Raw genomic sequence first — 18,786 nt, 5'->3', positions numbered from 1 at the left:
AGCCACAGATGGAGTGGGAGGGGACGCCTTTGCCCCTTAATCGTTTCCCACGTGCGACCTGGGAGGCTGGTGGAGGGTTGAGAGGAAGCTGATCTGCCTGGGCTTCGGGCGCCTTTACCAATCGGTAGCAGCTGGAGTGAGTCCAGGACGAACTGTGCTTCATCTGGCGTGGTCAGTGTGTGGCTACGGCCATTGTATGAGAAGGAGAGCTTGAAAGGGAAACCCCAACGGTACCGAATTTGATGTGACTGCAGGGCTGAGGTGTAAGGCTTCATCTGTCTCCTCTTCCCGATCGTGGTCTGGGAAAGATCCGCAAAGACTTGATAGCGGTACCCCTGAAACGCAAGGTTGGGCCTGTCCCAGGCCGCACGCAGGAGGGTTTCCTTGGTGCGGTAATAAGTTAACTTGATGATTTCCTGGGGTGGTCCCTCGGATTTCTTGGGGCCGATCGCCTGGGGGATGCAGTCGAATTCCAGCCTGTTAATGGGGATAGCTGGGACAAGTTCCTGGAACAGAGCCGTGCCAGTAGAGGTGAGGTCCACGACCGTCTCAGGGATGCCCCGTAGGTGCAGATTACCCCCTACAAGCCCTGTTCTCAAAATCTTCCAGGCGTAATAGGGCCACATCCAGCTCTTTTTTGATGTCAGACATGTTCTGTTCGTGGTTCTCAAGGACTGTAGCGGCGGCATCCATCTTGTCCTCTAGGACATTGGTGCGGGAGGTGAGCTCCCTGATTTCCTTAGTGAGGTGGGTGGCCAGCTTGGCGGTCGCCGTCGAGAGTTCTACCTGCAGCATGATCTTGAAGCGGGAGAGGAAATCAGCATCCCGCAGTGACGGCTGCTGGAGCGGAGCCATTGTTGGGCCCTCACTTATCGACGGGAGACTGCTCCAGGTGCTCAGATGCGAGCTGGGAGAAGGGGTCCGGACTCGAGGCCAGGGCTTCAAAGATGGCGTCCGGCGGAGAGGCCCCAGTCAATGTGCTGTCTGTGGTTTTCGAGCTGGATGCTCGCGTGAGCATTTCCCTTCATTCCACGAGGCGCACGGCAGCTGTGGGAGTCACCGGACGGCAGTGGGGGTCGGGATGCCCTCTTATGCCCTGTACACACGATAGGATTTTCCGATGGAAAATGTGTGATAGGACCTGGTTGTCGGAAATTCCGATCGTGTGTAGGCTCCATCACACATTTTCCATAGGAATTTCCGACACACAATGTTTGAGAGCTTGCTATAAAATTTTCCGACAACAAAATCCGTTGTCGGAAATTCCGATCGTGTGTACACAAATCCGACGCACAAAGTGCCACGCATGCTCAGAATAAATTAAGAGACAAAAGCTATTGGCTACTGCCCCGTTTATAGTCCCGACGTACGTGTTTTATGTCACCGCGTTCAGAAAGATCGGATTTTCCGACAACTTTGTGTGACCATGTGTATGCAAGACAGGTTTGAGCCAACATCCGTCGGAAAAAATCCTAGGATTTTGTTGTCAGAATGTCCGATCAATGTCCGACCGTGTGTACAGGGCATTAGAATGCTGCCTGAGTGGCCGATGTGTCTGAGCAGTGAGGAGCGAGGTTAGAATGCGACCATCTTCGTACGCTGCTCACGAGCGCTCCCTACAGGTCTCTTTTTTTAACAGTAGGATGATTTTGATGCAAAATTAGCCATCTAGCGTGTCGCTAGTGCTATTTTTCAAAATCATTTTTTACTAAGCATCAGAAATTTCTGTTCCCGGGCAGTTGTTATAATTTGCTAATCCCCTTATATTACAAACTATCACAAGCAACCTTTTGTTGCACAGGACATATATATATACAGTGCCTTGCAAAAGTATTCACCCCCCTTGGCATTTTTCGTGTTTTGTTGCCTCACAACCTGGAATTAACATGGATTGTTTGAGGATTTGCATCATTAAATTTACAGAACATGCCCACAACTTTGAAGATTTTTTTTTTTTTTTTTTATTGTGAAACGAACAACAAATAGGACAAAATAACAGAAAAAGTCAAATGTGCATAATTACTCACCCCCCTAAAGTCAATACTTTGTAGAGCCACCTTTTGCAGCTATCACAGCTCCAAGTCGCTTTGGATAAGTCTCTATGAGCTTGCCACATCTTACCACTGGGATTTTTGCCCATTTCTCCTTGCAAAACTGCTCCAGCTCCTTGAAGTTGGATGGTTTGCGCTTGTGAACAGCAATCTTTAAGTCTGACCACAGATTTTCTATTGGATTGAGGTCTGGGCTTTGACTTGGCCATTCCAACACATTTACATGTTTCCCCTTAAACCACTCAAGTGTTTGCGCCAGACATAGCGTTTTCTTTGGCCAAAAAGTTCAATTTTAGTCTCGTCAGACCAGAGCACCTTTCTCCGTACATTTTGGGAGTCTCCCACATGCCTTTTTGCAAACTCAAAACGTGCCATTTTTTGCTGAAAGTAATGGCTTTCTTCTGGCCACTCTGTCATAAAGCCCAACTGTATGGAGCATACGGCTTATTGTCGTCCTATGTACAGATACTCCATTCTCTGCTGTGGAACTCTGCAGCTCCTCCAGGGTTACCTTAGGTCTCTGTGCTGCCTCTCTGATTAATGCCCTCCTTGCCCGGTCCGTGAGTTTTGGTGTGCGGCCGTTTCTTGGCAGGTTTGCTGTTGTGCCATGTTCTTTCCATTTGGTTAAGATAGGTAAGATAGATAGATAAGCTCCTAAGGATAATGAAAGATTTGGATATTTTTTTTATAACCTAACCCTGACTTGTACTTCTTCTTTTTTTTTTTCAATTCTTTTTATTGATTTTTAATAGAATTACAAAAACCGAGCCTTGGGGCATTCCCCAGCTCAAAAAGTACCACGTAAACCTAACAACAGGTTATCTGCCTAAACAGTGCTGTTAGCGACAGAAAAACAGACAACAAATAACAGATACAAACAATAAAACATCACTGCTCAGCCACTCCATTTGGAGAAATTATGAAAGGAGAATGTGCTACTCCTCTTCGATAGAGGTGAGGTAATGGGGTTTCCCAGGAGGGAACTCTGGTACTAGGCCTGGAATACTAAGGGTTCAACTATAGGGGTGTCATGAGGGTCTTAGCAGGTGTTAGCACGGAAGGAGTAGTCAATGGGCATCAGATAAACCGTCTATTCTTGAGCGGCATTAGTTGAGGCAAAGTCAAGCCATAGTTTCCATTCCACAGTTTGTCAAATTTAGCGGGACGGGCGTAAATTATTGCTTTACGGGCATAAAAGAGCAGAAGTCCTATGAGGTTCTTAGTTGCTGTGCGGTGCGATAAAGAGCCCACCAGGCTCAGCAAGCAGACTGGTACAGTCTGCAGTATTGAGATTGTTAACAGCGAGGCTATAAATTGCGTCACCTCTACCCAGAAAGAGTGCACTTTGGGACAGGACCACAACATATGACAGAAACCGGCCTCCTAGATTACCATATTTCCAACAGCTAGGATAGGCCCCAAGATAAATTTTGTTCAGCCGTTGCGGCGTTAAATACACCCAGTGTAGAATCCAGAATTGAATTAAGCGATCCTTAACTGCCACTAATTGGAGAAAAGGGTATTCCCACACATCCTCCTAATCTTCTGTGTCTAGTTCAGGAAAGTCCACCCTCCATTTAGCTTGGAGAGTTTCAAGCCCAAAATGCATTGATGGTAGTAGTGCCTTATATATGGTGAATAGGGGTTTTGCCAGCTCATCATTCCGGAGGAGGGATTCTAGAGTGGAGTGAAGGAGTAATAGTGGTTGAGACTCAAATTGGGAAGAGAAGGCGTGTCTAAGCTGCAGCTATCTAAAGAAGTAACAGTTGGGTAAGTCATGGTTCTGTTTGAGAGTGTTAAAGGGCAGGATAGCCCCGTCATCACATATATGGTCGAGTACCCTAATGCCCCTTGTTGCCCATAAGCTCAGATCAGGTATAGTGTGGAACTCAGCGAGGAGTGGGTTGAGCCATAAGGGGGTATCCGGGGGCCATCTGTTTGGTTCTGCTTTATGTTTACAAATTTGCAATTGCCACACCTTTATCACTGATGTCATAGAGTGTGTGAGAGTCACGGGTGCTCGGGGACCTCTGTATAGTGCATTTCTCAGTGATCCAGCACCACCGAGGTGTTTGTATCATCAGAGTTCACCCAATTATGTGCGTGGACATGTAGGGCTGCAAAGAAATATTTTTGGAGGTCTGGACAGGCCAGACCCCCCTCCGTCCAGGGGCTACGGAGGATAGACTTGCTAAACCTGGGGGGTTTAGACTTCCATAGGAATGAAGAGATGATGGCATCGAATTGTGTAAAACATTTTTGGGGTATCCATACTGGAGTGTGCCTGATGACATATAGAAAAATAGGAAGGCACTTCATTTTGAATAGGTTTATTCTGCCTATAAGAGATAGGGGCAGATTGTTCCAAGCGCTTAGTTTGAACTCAAGGGTTGATAATAGAGGAGGAGATAATAGTGAGGTTCAAGGCAATAAAGTCCGTCACATTTGGGGTGATGTTGAACCCCAGGTAACGGATTGTCAAGGCCCAGGACAGGGGTAATGAGGGGTCTGCCACCTGGTCAGCCGCTGAGTAGATAGGTAGGAGTTGGGATTTTTGACTTGTACTTCTCAACAACACTGTCCCTTACTTGTTTGGAGAGTTCCTTGGTCTTTGTGGCAGTGTTTGGTTAGTGGTGCCTCTTGCTTAGACGTTGCAGCCTCTGGGGCCTTTCAAAAAGGTGTGTATAGGTAATGACAGATCATGTGACACTTAGATTGCACACAGGTGGACATCGTTTCACTAATTATGTGACTTCTGAAGGTAATTGGTTGCACCAGAGCTTTTTATGGGCTTCATAACAAAGGGGGTGAATACATACACACATGCCAATTATCAGTTTTTAATTTCTGAAAAATTGTTTTATGTATATATTTTTTTAATTTTACTTCACCAACATTGAACTAAAGCAGTTTTACTTTGGAGGGTAATTAAAATGTAAAAAGTGCATATTACTCTGTTGGACATTAGATTGCAAGATTCTTTAGAGACGGGGACTGAGGTGAGTGGTTCAGTATTTCGATGTTGGGAAATATATTTACTCTTTATGAGGAAATTATTTCATACAGTCCACTTTGAATGAGAAATTCTGAATGTTTGTATATTGTTTTAAATATTCACAGGCTTGTGACATAACAGGGGGAATATATCTGAAGATACCTCAAGTTAACTCACTGTTGCAGTACTTGTTGGTAAGAAGTGTATATATTTAAAATGCTTATAACTGGCTGTTGCAGATAGATATTTTATACTTCAGATTTGTATTTCTTACATTTTCTGTTCTTTGCATAAACATTGTATTCTCTGTGGAACAGTGGGTTTTCCTTCCAGATCCAGATCAAAGGACTCAGCTGAACCTGCCCCCTCCAGTTCATGTGGATTACCGTGCAGCATGTTTCTGCCATCGGAACCTGATTGAAATTGGCTATGTTTGTTCTGTCTGTTTATCTAGTGAGTATGGCTTATCATTCAACATAGCTATAAACATACTTGCAATCAATTATTGACACTTTATTGCTTAGTATTCATTTACTGTAATACCTTATGTGAGTAGACATGGTTTTAAAAATAATGGTCTACAGTAAGAGCATTTCTGTAGTAATAAAACATTTTTTTGTTCTTTTTATACAGTACATACCGTATAGTCTTCTACTCAACTAGCAGGTGGAGATTTTGACTCTTTCATATGTACTTCTATCACCCTTCCACCTGTATGAAACATGGCTTCATACATAGCAAGGATGAAGCTAGGGAACATCTACTGTACCCTTTATAGATAACTCAATGTGGGATTCTTTACAAAAAATATTTACATTATGTGTGGATAAAAAAAAAAATCACATTAACAACATGTAAACTCCCTTTTCAGTAAAAATTCTGAGAACTTCCATGTGATCACTGCAACATTGTGAGTGGTGAACTGAGTTTTGCTATATTCTTAAAATGCCTGCATTGTACAACCACAAGTACAGCACAGGCACATGAAGTATGCTAAACGAAAAGGTACTGCGGTTTGGAGAGAGGAAGGGTGGGCACCATGATTTCTGAAATCGTGCCTTGGTCTGAGCTGTCAGCATCTTGAGATACTAGATAAAAGGCATCTTAGGATGCTGACTATTTCAGTGGGGTGGAGCCCACTATTACATATAATATATTACATATTGCCCAAAATACAGCCCATAATTTCAGAGATAAACTAAGCTGATGGCCCTGAATTTTTTCCTCTACCTCTGGCATGTTTAAGGAAATCTAATCTAATAGGCCTTTATGTACATAGATGTGTCCTAACTTTGCATATGAGGGGAAGGTTTCATTTTTTAACCATCATCATCACAAGTAGAATTTGTGATAGTACATAGGGAATGAAAAGTAACGTTTATAGAGCTTTTTCTTCCTGTAGCTCACGACTGGGGACATAGAGTCCTCCATGTGCTGCTCTCCCAGCTCTGCAGCCAGGATTTTGACAGCTCTGAACCTGGAAGTTCTCAGAGCAGGGCACTTCCATGTTCATTCTTGGCTGAGGAGATACCATTAACAAATTCTCTTTCTCGCTTTGCATGCTTAACCTATTGCATTACTTCTGGGCTCACAGTCAGGTGTGAATTAGGATACTAAAGGAGGGATTGTATGTTCTGTGCCTGTGACCAGGATCACTTCTACATGAATGTTAGCATCAGATTGTTATTAGAGAAAAAAAAACTTCCAGTTGTCATTGTGAGTGTTTTCATCTTTTGTTTTCCTGCCATAATGCATTTACCAGCTGCTGAACAAGATCAAGCTTCTTTTGATTTTCAATTTCATCCATAGTCTGAGTTCTCATCAGCTGTTCTCTAAGCCCTGATGAAGGGGGCAAAGTGTGGTCAGTTGGCTATTATGTTTAATGCATGTTTAGAATAAAGCCACTTTTTGTATTTCAGTCTCCTGATGCAACTATTGTATTCATATCTCAAGGTTAAATAGGAGTTCCTAAGTGTGCGAAAGTAGCGGACATATCATCTATATGCCCTGCTGGGGCATCATCAGTAAAATTTCCACAAAACCAATTGTATGTACTAAATTAATTCTACGCAAGTTCCACCACCATCAATGTACCCCCATAATATATTTACAGGAAAGAGTTACATTAATTACAGGTTAAGAGGCTTTATTACTTGTACTGAGATAGAGCAACAATGATGCACAATCTTGCAGCACCAGCATGCAGACACAGTACAATATATGCAAATATGGCAGATATCATGTACAGTGGATAAGAAAAAGTCTACACACCCCTGTTAAAGTGTCAGGTTTATGTGATGTAAAAAAAAATGAGACCAAGATAAATCATTTCAGCACTTTTTCCACCTTTAATGAGACCTATAAACTGTACAACTCAGTTGAACAAGAAACTGAAATCTTTTTGGTGGAGGGAAGTAAAAATAAAATAAAATAATAAAATAATATGGTTGCATAAGTGTGCACACCCTTTAACTAATACTTTGTTGAAGCACCTTTTGATTTTATTACAGCACTCAGTCTTTTTGGTTATAAGTCTATCAGCATGGCACATTTTGACTTGGCAATATTTGCCCACTCTTCTTTGCAAAGACACTCCAAATCTGTCAGATACGAGGGCGTCTTCTGTGCACATCCCTCTTCAGATCACCCCACAAATTTTCAAATCGGATTCAGGTCTGGGCTCTGGCTGGATCATTCCAAAATGTTAATCTTCTGGTGAAGCCATTGCTTTGTTGATTTGGATGTATGCTTTGAGTCATTGTCATGCTGAAAGATAAAGTTCCTCTTCATGTTCAGCTTTCTAGCAGAGGTCTGAAGGTTTTGTGCCAATATTGACTGGTATATGGAACTGTTCATAATTCCCCTCTACCTTGACTAAGGCCCCTGTTCCAGCTGAAGAAAAACAGCCCCAAAGCATGATGCTGCCACCACCATGCTTCACTGTGGGTATGGTGTTATTTTGGTGATGTGCAGCGTTGTTTTTGCACCAAACATATCTTTTGGAATTATGGCCAAAAAGTTCAGCCTTGGTTTCATCAGACCATAACACAATTTCCCCACATGCTTTTGGGAGACTTCAGATGTATTTTTGCAAAATTTAGCCAGGCTTGGATTTTTTTTCTTCGTAAAAAAAGACTTCCATCTTGCCAGTCTACCCCATAGCCCAGACATATGAGGAATACGGGAAATTGTTGTCACATGTACAACACAGCCAGTACTTGCCAGATATTACTGCAGCTCCTTTAACTGGTTCCCGACCATGTCACGCATATATACTGCGGCACAATGGCTCTCCTGGGCGAAATACTGTTTGGGTACGTCCTACCCTTTTTCTACCACCAGAGGGCACGCGCCCGCTGCACGGCGGGGACCCGATGCGCATGGCCGGTGGGCACAATCGCCGCTGGCCACGAGCGATCACATGCACGATCGCCAGCACGGGGATTTGTGTGTGTAAACACACAAATAAATCCCTGTGCTGTCAGAGGAGAGGAGCCTTATTGTTTGTTCCTACTAAGTAGAAAAAAAGGATATGGCTCCTCTCCTAGTCAATCCTATACCCATACAGTTAGAACACAGTAAGGGAACACACAACCCCTTGATCGCCCCCTAGTGTTAACCCCTTCCCTGCCAGTGACATTTACACAGTAATCAGTGCATTTTTACAGCACTGATCGTTGTATAAATGCCAATGGTCCCAAAAAAGTGTCAAAAGTCTCCGATCTGTCCGTGGCAATACCGTAGTACCACTAAAAATCGCAGACCACTGCCATTACTAGTAAAAAAATTAAAATGCCAAATTGGGGGATATTTATTGTAGAAAAAAGTAAAAAATATTGTTTTTTTTCCCCAAATTGTCGCTCTTTTTCTGTTTATTAGCGCAAAAAATAAAAACCACAGAGGTGATCAAATACCACCAAAAGAAAGCTCTATTTGTTGGAAAAAAAGGACGCAAATTTAATTTTAGTACAGCGTCAAATGACCGTGTAATTGTCAGTTAAACCGACGCAGTGCCAAATTATAAAAAGTGCTCCGGTCAGGAAGGGGGTAAAATCTTCCGGGGCTGAAGCAGTCAATGTTACTATAGGCCTCTTGGCAGCCTTCCTGACCCGTTTTCTTCTCATCTTTTCATCAATTTTGGAGGAACGTCCAGTTCTTGGTAATGTCACGGTTGTCATATTTTCTCCACTTGATGATGACTGCCTTCACTGTGTTCCATGGTATATCTAATGCCTTGGAAATTCTTTTGTACCCTTCCCCTGACTGATACCTTTTAACAATAAGATCTTCTTTGGAAGCTCTCTGCAGACTTGTTTTTCAATTGAGATGTACAGTTTATAGGTCACATTAAAGGTGGAAAAAGTTCTGAAATGATTTATCTTTGGCCTATTTTTTTATATCACAGAAACCTGACATTTTAAGGGGGTGTGTAGACTTTTTTATTATATCCACTGTACCTACATAATAACAAAATTTTCATAGAAACAAAGATATATATATATATATATATATATATATATATATATATATATATATATATATATATATATCTCTAGAAATCATTTGGATGTATTTGTCTAAATAATCCCTAAATAGTCGATCCCCATGAAAAGGGAAACTAGTCAGAAGCCTTTAGCAAGGTGCTTCGGCTGACCAATTTTTTAACCACAGGATCCTACGCATGTCTACTAGCACAAGCGCAAGGCGGGATGCCTGGTGAATAGAATCTTTCATGACGTCTATGGCAAAACATGATGCCTTTGGTAGTTCAGCCAAATCGCGGGCCTGTTGTGCAGGGACCTCCTTAAGGGCCTGTCTAAACTGGTCCTTTAGGGACTGACAGATGCCTGTTGTAGTGTCTGCAGGCTGATTAACGGCCCCTGCCAAGGAAAAAGAGGATTTTAATAGGAATTCCAACCTTTTATCTGTTGGATTTTTAAGCATTTGTGCATTGTCTACAAAACAAGTTAGACTTTTATTCACATTGGAAATCGCAGCGTCAACTGCTGGTACATTCCATTTTTTGGTGAATTTCTCCTCCATGGGATAGAGAGCTGTAAATCTCTTTTGGAGGGAGAAAATGCTTATCCGGGTGATCCCATTCATTATAAATACGTTTTTCTAATAATGCATGGACAGGAAACGCATGAAAAGGCTGTGAAGGTTTTAAGGAACCTAAAGAAGAAACAGAGCTTTCAGCTGACTCCGTTAGGGGTAGCTTGAAAGAGGAACGAACCATCTCTGTAAGAGATTGTACCAGCAATTTCTCAGATTGCGAGGCTGAAAAAGGTTCATCCACTGTTGTCTCCTCCACAGAGGAGTAATCGGTTTACCTTTCTTCCTGATCGCCTGAGGGTAATACCTCATCCTGTACCCACTGCTCCCTTAGTAAGGGGTCTGCGGCAGGAGAGGGGGATGTAACACATTTCCTATCCCTTTGGGCGGAGGATGCAATTAAAGCCGCTAATCTTCCTTCTAGGCCCTGCAGGGCGGAGGAAAATGCATCTTCAGTCATTAACACAGGGGCTGAGATGTGAGAAGCAGCTGCACCACCAATTGGTTCTAATGACTCACCCTGGCTTGCCATAATTGGTAATTCAGGAGAGGATGACAGTGTGGAGGCACGACTGGAGTTCCCAGTGCCTGGGGGTGGAATTTTTGGTACCTTTTTTTTGTGGTGTCTTTTTTGGAAGTCATAGTGCTAAGCACAAAAGCAGAGGCAAGTAAATGCACTATTTGCTGAGCAATATTCTTGCAATATAATGCTGCTATATAAATTTCAGCTTGGTGCTGAGTAACAATGTATTTCCTGTACTGGAAATGCATGCATGCATCCTGTACGTGCCCCAGCGCTTCTGTGTCCTGTGTGTCAGACTTCTATCTCTTCAGCTATTTATCTGATAGAGGTCTTCTGCTAATGAAAAAAATCTTTTTAAAAGTCTCAGGAGTGAGCTGCACCTGGCGCCTGCGCTGTGTGCTCCACATGGACGCTACGTCCCGCTCACGACGACGCGCCAAAGCCACGCCCCCTCGCCACTAACCCGCCCCTCTCTTTGCTTTAAATTGACAGTAGTCTGCACGTGCAGGCGGCATTCGGGTGTGTGCAGACCCATAGGAGGGGAGGCTCTTGTCCTCTGCGCTGTGGCTACAAGTATGGACATGGAATAAACTTATGGCTTTAGCTGCCTATTTTGGCATGCAAATGTAAGGAAAAAATACACATAGGGAAGCCACCACCGCAGCCCCCGAGGGGGGAGGGGGAGGAGAATCCAACCGCTTATCTCCCAAACCCCATTAGTTCCCTCAGGGGAGAAGAACATTTTGACCTGAAAAGGTGCTGCAAACTTTGTTCCTGGTTAAAAATCCCCCCTGTTGCTGAGACCACACACATGCTGTTTGAGCTGACTGAGAAGCAACGTATTAATGTATATGCATTTACGCCCTCTAGTGAAGACTTTAAGGCATACAACATTTTACTCATGGAAGAAAAAAACATAGGTGGACTTTTTACAGTTCCTAGGCTTCTTCTCTTACCTTATCCTCGCTGCAGGATACTGCTGTAACAGACAGATCCAAACTTCACGCAACACGGCGGGCTGCGTTAGCAAACCTTCAAGGACCAGGTCCCTATTATAGGGGTTCCACTCCCTTGGACCTGTATTAGCACCCCGCCAGGAAAAAATTTAGGTAATGTAGCATGACAAAAAAGTCCTGGGGTCCAGCCCTCAAAGAAAGGCGTTACAGGCAAAACCTTGTGCTTCGTATACGAGGCCCGGGTACCATCTACCTTGGCCTCAGTGGCACTTTGGATGGATCCGGTCTTTGGAGGCTGTTTAAATCCAGCAAGGATCCCTCCAGTGGAGCTCTTCAGAGCACATTTTCACTCGTGACCAACACCTTAGACACTGGCGAAAAAACTGAAGTACTCCTGGTAGGAGGAGGGGTTATATAGGGAGTGAACTTCCTGTATTGGGTATACCACTGTCCATCACCTGAAGATGCCTCTATACCCACATAGTGATTACTATGGTGCTCTGTGTCCCATGATGTACGATAAAGAAATTTTGTTTGGGTACAGTGTAGAAAGACCGAGTAATTGTCATTTAAAAACCAACAGCGCTGAAAGGCTTGGGCAGGAAGGGGGGGAAAGTGCCTGGTATTAAACTGGTTAAAGGATCAATTTCGTAGTGACAGTCTTGTACTGTCACTATTATATATATATATATATATTATACTGTATATTGACATACATTAATAATTTTTACCTTCATGGAACACCCCGGTCAACATGGAAAATTAAATCCTTGAGGTGTTTATGTTACTTGAAAACTGTTAATATCCAATATGTTGCTTTGCATTTACAGTATCTTTTTCCTGCTTATCAGGTTTCAGAACTTTACCTTATGTTTACCGCTTTTCTACAATGCACTATTAAACATATGGCTGGCTGTCGATAAAGTTGATGTAAAGAATTTGTATACATCCATCTTATAATCCACTGTTGAACATTTTCCAGTGACCACAGTCTTTATTGTTTCTTTTTAGTATTCTGCAACTTTAGTCCCATCTGTACCACTTGCGAGTGAGTATTGCGTACTTCTACCCATTTATAAAGTATACCTAAATAATGTCATCACTTACAAATTTTGGTCTCTTACACCAATACATTTTTCTCTCTAAACAGGACAGCATTTAAGATCTCTTTACCGCCAGTTATGAAGGCAAAAAAGAAGAAATTAAAACCTATGTTTTAGAGGCAGGTACAGCTACTATAGAGATGACCAACAAGGTTTTACATTGACTTCTCAGCGATCATTAATAATAATAACACCATATCATAAATTAGAAGAAAAACATCAGACAGCTGACAGGCTTTCATTCCAGTGCCAGAAGGACAACATGGCAACTGAAAATCTGCAATGAGAGGTGCACATGCATCTTGTGATATTTTTTACCACCAACATGAAAATCTTTGTGCCTCAAGTGTAAATAGTGTGTTGCCATAGCAACTATCCACAATCTGCAATTCGCCTTTTTATCTGCATTAAAGTATTACAACTTGATTTTGTCTGGCTGCTATTGGCAGCACAGAATTTTTTTTAATAGACGAGATCCTATGAAATGACACTTCTGAGAAACTGACAACACTCGTACCATAGCTAGCAGAAATGACTGCTGCTTATATATGAAAATAATGAACCAACTGAAAAATATTGCTCTTGATACTTTTATTTACTGCGGCTATTTATATGTATATGTTTTGTAAAAATAAAAACAAGATATTAAGTAAGTCTAGTAAGTACAGTTATTTCTAAAATGTTTTGTATTTACTTTTTTTCTTATATATTTTGAGTGATGTCAATTAGTTAACACTACAAAATAGCAGTTATTATTATTATTATACAGGATTTATATAGTGCCAACAGTTTGCACAGCGCTTAACAAAATGAAGGCAGACGTTACAGTTACATTACAATTTGGTACAAGAGGAATCAGATAGCCCTGCTCGCTAGAGCTTACAATCTAGGAGGGAGGGTCAATTGATACAAAAGGTAATAGCTGTAGGGGATGAGCTGAGTAAAAAGTGTATTAGTTAGAAGCAGGATAGGCTTCTTTAAAGAGAAGGGTTTTCAGGGATCATCTAAAGATGGAAAGATTAGGGGACAATTGGACAGATTGGGGTAGGGAGTTCCAAAGGATGGGAGAAGCTCTGAAGAAATCCTGGAGGCGAGCATGGGAGGAGGTGACAAGGGTGGAGGACACTGAACAGTTGGTAAGGTGGATGAGTCTTTCAGCAGCATTCATTATGGACTGAAGGGGGGATAGTGTATGTAAAGGTAATCCAATGAGGAGGGAGTTGCAGTAGTCGAGGCGGCAGATAACCAGGGAGTGAATTAGAAGCTTGGTGATATCATTGGCTAAAAAGGGGCATATTCTAGAGATGTTGCGGAGGCTAAGGTGGCATGATTTGGACAGGGATTGGATGTGGACTTGAAAGGACATTTCAGAGTCTAGGGTTCCCCCTAGCGCCCTGGCATGTGGGGATGGACTGATAGTTGTGCCATTGATCTTGACAGAGAAGTCAGGGGAAGGGGCACATGGGGAGGAAATATTATGAGCTTGGTTTTGGATAGATTCCGTTTGAGGAAGTGGTGTGACATCTAGGCTGATATGGCTGATAGTAAATCAGTGGAGACTAATGGGGTGAGCTGAGGGGTGGAGAGATAGATTTGGGTGTCATCAGCATATAAATGGTAGCGGAAGCCATGGGAGGCTGTCAGCTGACCCACGGAGGATGTGTAGATTGAGAATAGTAGAGGTCCAAGGACAGAACCTCGGGGGACTCCAACGGTAAAAGGTATTGGAGAGTAGGAAGTGGAGTTTCAAGTGATACTGAAGGTGCGGTGGGATAGGTAAGAGTCGAACCAACTGAGAGCACAGCCATGGATACCAAGCAAATTGAGTTTTTTGAGGAGGAGGGGGTGGTCAACTGTGACAAAGGCAGTGGAGAGGTCCAAGAGTAAGAGTATGGAATAAAGTACATTTATTCAGATATTTTAAATACATCAGGAATAAAAATAAATGGATCTCTTTAACCACAAACCTTCAATGAACAAATTGTGGCTTAATATATCAACAAGCCATTTACCTTCTGATCAGTTTATATATCTGTTTTAAGTTCATTTTAAATTTGCTCACATTCAGAACATAGGGTTCATTCTGAACAGGGATTGGTTACTAGTGGTTTACTACAAGGCGCTGTACTAGGTCCTGTTCTATGTAATCTATGTGTACAGCAAGACCCCTTTCACACTGATGCGCCTTAAAACTACCTCTCATGCCTCCTCAGTGTGAAAGCTTGAGTGCTTTTATACTGGGGCGGTGCGCTTGTGGGATGGGAAAAAAAGTCCTGCAAGCAGCATCTTTGGGGCGGTTCGGGAGCGATGTATACAGTGCTCCTACACCGCCCCTGCCCATTGGAATGAATGGGCAGTGTTTCTGAAGCGCCGCAACACAGGCACTTTTAACCCCTTCTTGGGGGTTAAAAGGGCCCCGTTAGCGGCTGAAAAGCTGCGCTTAAACAGCAGTAAAGGGCTGCTAAAACTAGCAGCCCTTTACTGCTAATGGACCTGCTGCCTAAGTGATGTAACTAAAGGGTTTGTGGGTAAGGTATGTTTTTTTGCTGTTAACACAAAGATGTACAATGGGGTTGATATTCCTGGAGGTGTTTGTAACACGATTTGGCATTGCTGCAAGATGGGTCAAATCAGTGCAGTTCAAAGTTTCTAAATACAAAACAATGGACTTGGGGAATAAATAATTCCTTACTAGCGTACAATATTAGAGATACAGTATTGATCAGAACTACAGTGGAAAAAGATTTGGAGGTACTTATTTCAGATTATTGCAGAATTAGCAAACAGCGTGACCCGACTATGGGAAAGGGGACTAGAAATCTAGGATGTATCACTAGAAGGATCACCAGCAGGAGGAAGGAGGTACTGATTCTATTAAATAGATCTTTATTACTGGGGGGATCACTAGCAGGAGGAAGGAGGTGCTGATTTCCATGTACAAATCTTTACTTAGACTTCATTTAAAACATGTGTCTAGTTCAGTATACCTCACTTATAAAAAGATATTGATAATCTAGTTTGAGTCCAGATACAGGCAAAAAAATGGTGAAACCTCCTGAGGGATAAAATATGTCAGGAGAGAATTGAAGTTACAGTGCCTTAAAAAAGTATTCTGTTTCTGGATGCTGTTTGTTCACTAAGGTTCTCTAACAAACCTCTGAGGGCTTCACAGAACAGCTGTATTTATACTGAGATTAAATTACACACAGGTGGACTCCGTTTACTAATTGATTTCTGAAGGCATTGGCAATTGGTTCCACTAGATTTTAGTTAGGGGTATCAGGGTAAAGGGGGCTGAATACAAATGCATGCCACACTTTTCAGATATTTGTAATTCATTATTTTCCTCCCACTTCACAATTATGTGCCACTTTTTGTTGGTCTATCACATAAAATCCCAATAAAATACATTTACATTTTTGGTTGTAACATGACAAAATGTGGAAAATTTCAAGGGGTATAAATACTTTTTCAAGGCACTGTAATATGTACAGTTTGGAGGAAAGAAGGGAAAGGGAAGACATGACTGAAATTTTTTAATACATTAAAGAGGATCTTCACAGCATCTGAGCACCCGCAAACCAAAAATGCTATTAAATTCATTATTAATATTCAAAGCAAACTCCCCCATCCATCCATGTGTTAATACTTTATTTTGTTGAGAAATCACTTTTTGAGAAAAAAAACCCTAACATTTCTGGCCGTAGCCATCTTGAGTAAGGGCAAATGATTCATGTAGCTACCCTTACTTCAAGCATGCATGCAGGAGAGTGTGCTTAGGTGAGAAAATTCCTCCCCTCCTGAAGACTCCTGGGATGTATGACATCATTTGCCTAGGCAAGAAATCAGAAAGTAGCTGAAGAAATGTAAAAAAAAAAGTTTAAAACAAGTATGATATACTTTCCTATCAATTCACTAATGCTAGCAACAAGAGGATTAAAAATAATCAATGTGATTGGGAGAGTGAAGTTCCATTTTAATCACCTCCCGTCCGCTTTATTGACAAATGACGGGCGGGCGGTGCTCTATTGTTCTGGAACAACTTCATATGATGTTGTCCCACTCCCGCCACGCAGCGAGGTGATCAGTGGGTGCGCTCTGTCCCTGGGACGCGGAACATCACCGATCTCGGTAAAGAGTGGATGACGAGGCTCTTTGCCCATGTGATTAGCTGTGTCCAATCACGGCTGATCACATGTAAACAAGGAAATGCCGGTTATCGGCATTCCTTTCCTCACACTGACAGCTTGTGAGGAGACAAAAGCCGATCAGCGGCATTTTCCTCACAGGGGAGCTCTGCACTGATTACCAGTGCAGCCCCAACAGTGCCGTCTCATCAGCGCACATCAGTGAAGGAGAAAAATCACTTATTTACAAAATGTTATAACAGAAACTAAGAAAAGCTGTTTTTTTGTTTTTTGTTTTTTCAAAGTTTCGGTCTTTTTTTTTTTTTGTTTATTTTAGCAAATAATACAAAAACCCAGCAGTGATTAAATACCACCAAAAGAAAGCTCTATTTGTCTCAAAAATATTTTGTTTGGGTACAGCATTTCATGGCCATGCAATTGTCATTTAAAGAGCAACAGCGCTGAAAATTGGCCTGGGCAGGAAGGGGGTAAAAGTGCCCAGTAGGCAAGTAGTTAAAGGCTTAAATGAGGTTCAGAAGAGCAGTATTTTCAATTTGAAGCGATGGTCAAGAACACAATGACGTGAATTAAACTAGCAAGAGGGAAGTTAAAAACGAATCTTAGAATTATTTTACTAAAAGAGTAGTTGATGCTTGGAACATACTTCCAGCAGGGGTAATGAGTCAGTCAACAGCACAGGGATTTAAACATGCTTGGGACAATGCAATCTATATATCAGACAAAAAAAATTATGCAGGCTCAGTGGACCTCTGTCTTTTTTTTCTGCTGTCACTCTTCTATGTTTCAATTAAAATGTACTTTATAAGGGGGCGTGGCCTAACGCAGCATGTGAGCGGACGTCTTTCTTAGCAGCTCTGTGATCCCTCTGCACAATCCTGTGTAATCCTCCTCACCTGCCACACAAACTCGGCTGAAATCTCTCCTGTATGCTTGGGGAAGACTCTGCAACATTCCTGGGGGATTCTGGTGGATGGGAAAACGAAAGAAACAGCCCCCGGCTAGGATGAGTATTACCACACGCTCCGGTCAAGATGGCCACCGCTCCACCATCCCACACTCGTCCCTGGCATCCACGCCGGATCTTTTTGAAGAGGAGCCTGAGCCCTCACTACCGCCTTCTCCCGGGACCTCGGCACCCCCGGCGCTATCGGTCATCCCTCCCCACAGCGATGATGGCCTAGAGGACGGTCCGGAACCTACCCTGCTGTATGTCCTTAAACTAATTAAGGTAAAGCACTCAGATATCATGGGGAAAGTGGAGGAACTTAAACTGGACATAACAATTATGCGCCAGGACATGTATAAAATGAGGGACCGGGTCTCTGAGACTGAACGCCGTATTAGCGACTTGGAAGATGCTGTCGGCCCGGTCCAAGCTACCCAAAAGACGCATTACACTAAAATCCTTTCCCTGGAGGATAAGGTAGACGATTTGGAGAACCGTCTGCGCAGAAATAACCTGCGTCTGGTGGGCCTTCCCGAGCGGGTCGAGGGTTCTGAAAGCTGGTTTACCCAGGAATTCGGTAAAGACTGCCTATCCCCCTGTTTTGTTCTGGAACGTGCACATAGAGTGCCTGGCAGGCCACTTCCTGCAGGCAACACCCCCCCCCCGCACTATGGTAATCCGTCTTCTCAATTATCGTGACAGGGACTCTAGTGTGCGTGCTGCAGCATAAACGGGAGCCTAAAGATCAACAATGCATCTGTGTCTCTGTTTCCTGATTACTCTCCGGCGGTCCGTGCCTCAAGAGCCAAGTACCAACACATTCAGCTGAAATTGAGGGGGAAGATCATCCAATACTCTATGCTGTTTCCTGCCACGTTGAGAGTTGTGCACCAAAGCCAGGTGCACTTTTTCCAAACCCCAGCAAATCCTCTTTCCTGGTTTGAGTCTCTGCATCAGCTGGGTCAAATGTCTGACCAGACCTTGGACACCTGAGCTGGCTATTCTCTTG

At 42.9% G+C, this 18,786-nt stretch overlaps 1 protein-coding gene across 2 annotated transcripts in view; it reads left to right on the top strand.

Moving 5' to 3' along the window:
* The window catches only part of GTF2H3 (general transcription factor IIH subunit 3), a 35,570-nt gene extending 22,234 nt beyond the window's left edge, over window positions 1-13,336 (top strand). For both annotated transcript variants that reach the window (XM_073627035.1, XM_073627045.1), the window contains 4 exons: window positions 5,172-5,240; window positions 5,364-5,499; window positions 12,592-12,628; window positions 12,731-13,336. In XM_073627035.1, coding sequence (XP_073483136.1) covers window positions 5,172-5,240; window positions 5,364-5,499; window positions 12,592-12,628; window positions 12,731-12,800 — 312 coding nt within the window. In that variant the 3' untranslated portion in view covers window positions 12,801-13,336. The remainder of the gene's footprint in view (window positions 1-5,171; window positions 5,241-5,363; window positions 5,500-12,591; window positions 12,629-12,730) is intronic.
* Window positions 13,337-18,786: the final 5,450 nt, after the last annotated feature.

Source organism: Aquarana catesbeiana, linkage group LG01, assembly GCF_042186555.1.
Source record: "Aquarana catesbeiana isolate 2022-GZ linkage group LG01, ASM4218655v1, whole genome shotgun sequence".
NCBI lineage: Eukaryota > Metazoa > Chordata > Amphibia > Anura > Ranidae > Aquarana > Aquarana catesbeiana.
Note: the sequence above shows the minus strand (reverse complement) of the source record. Positions and strands in the feature narration are given on the sequence as shown.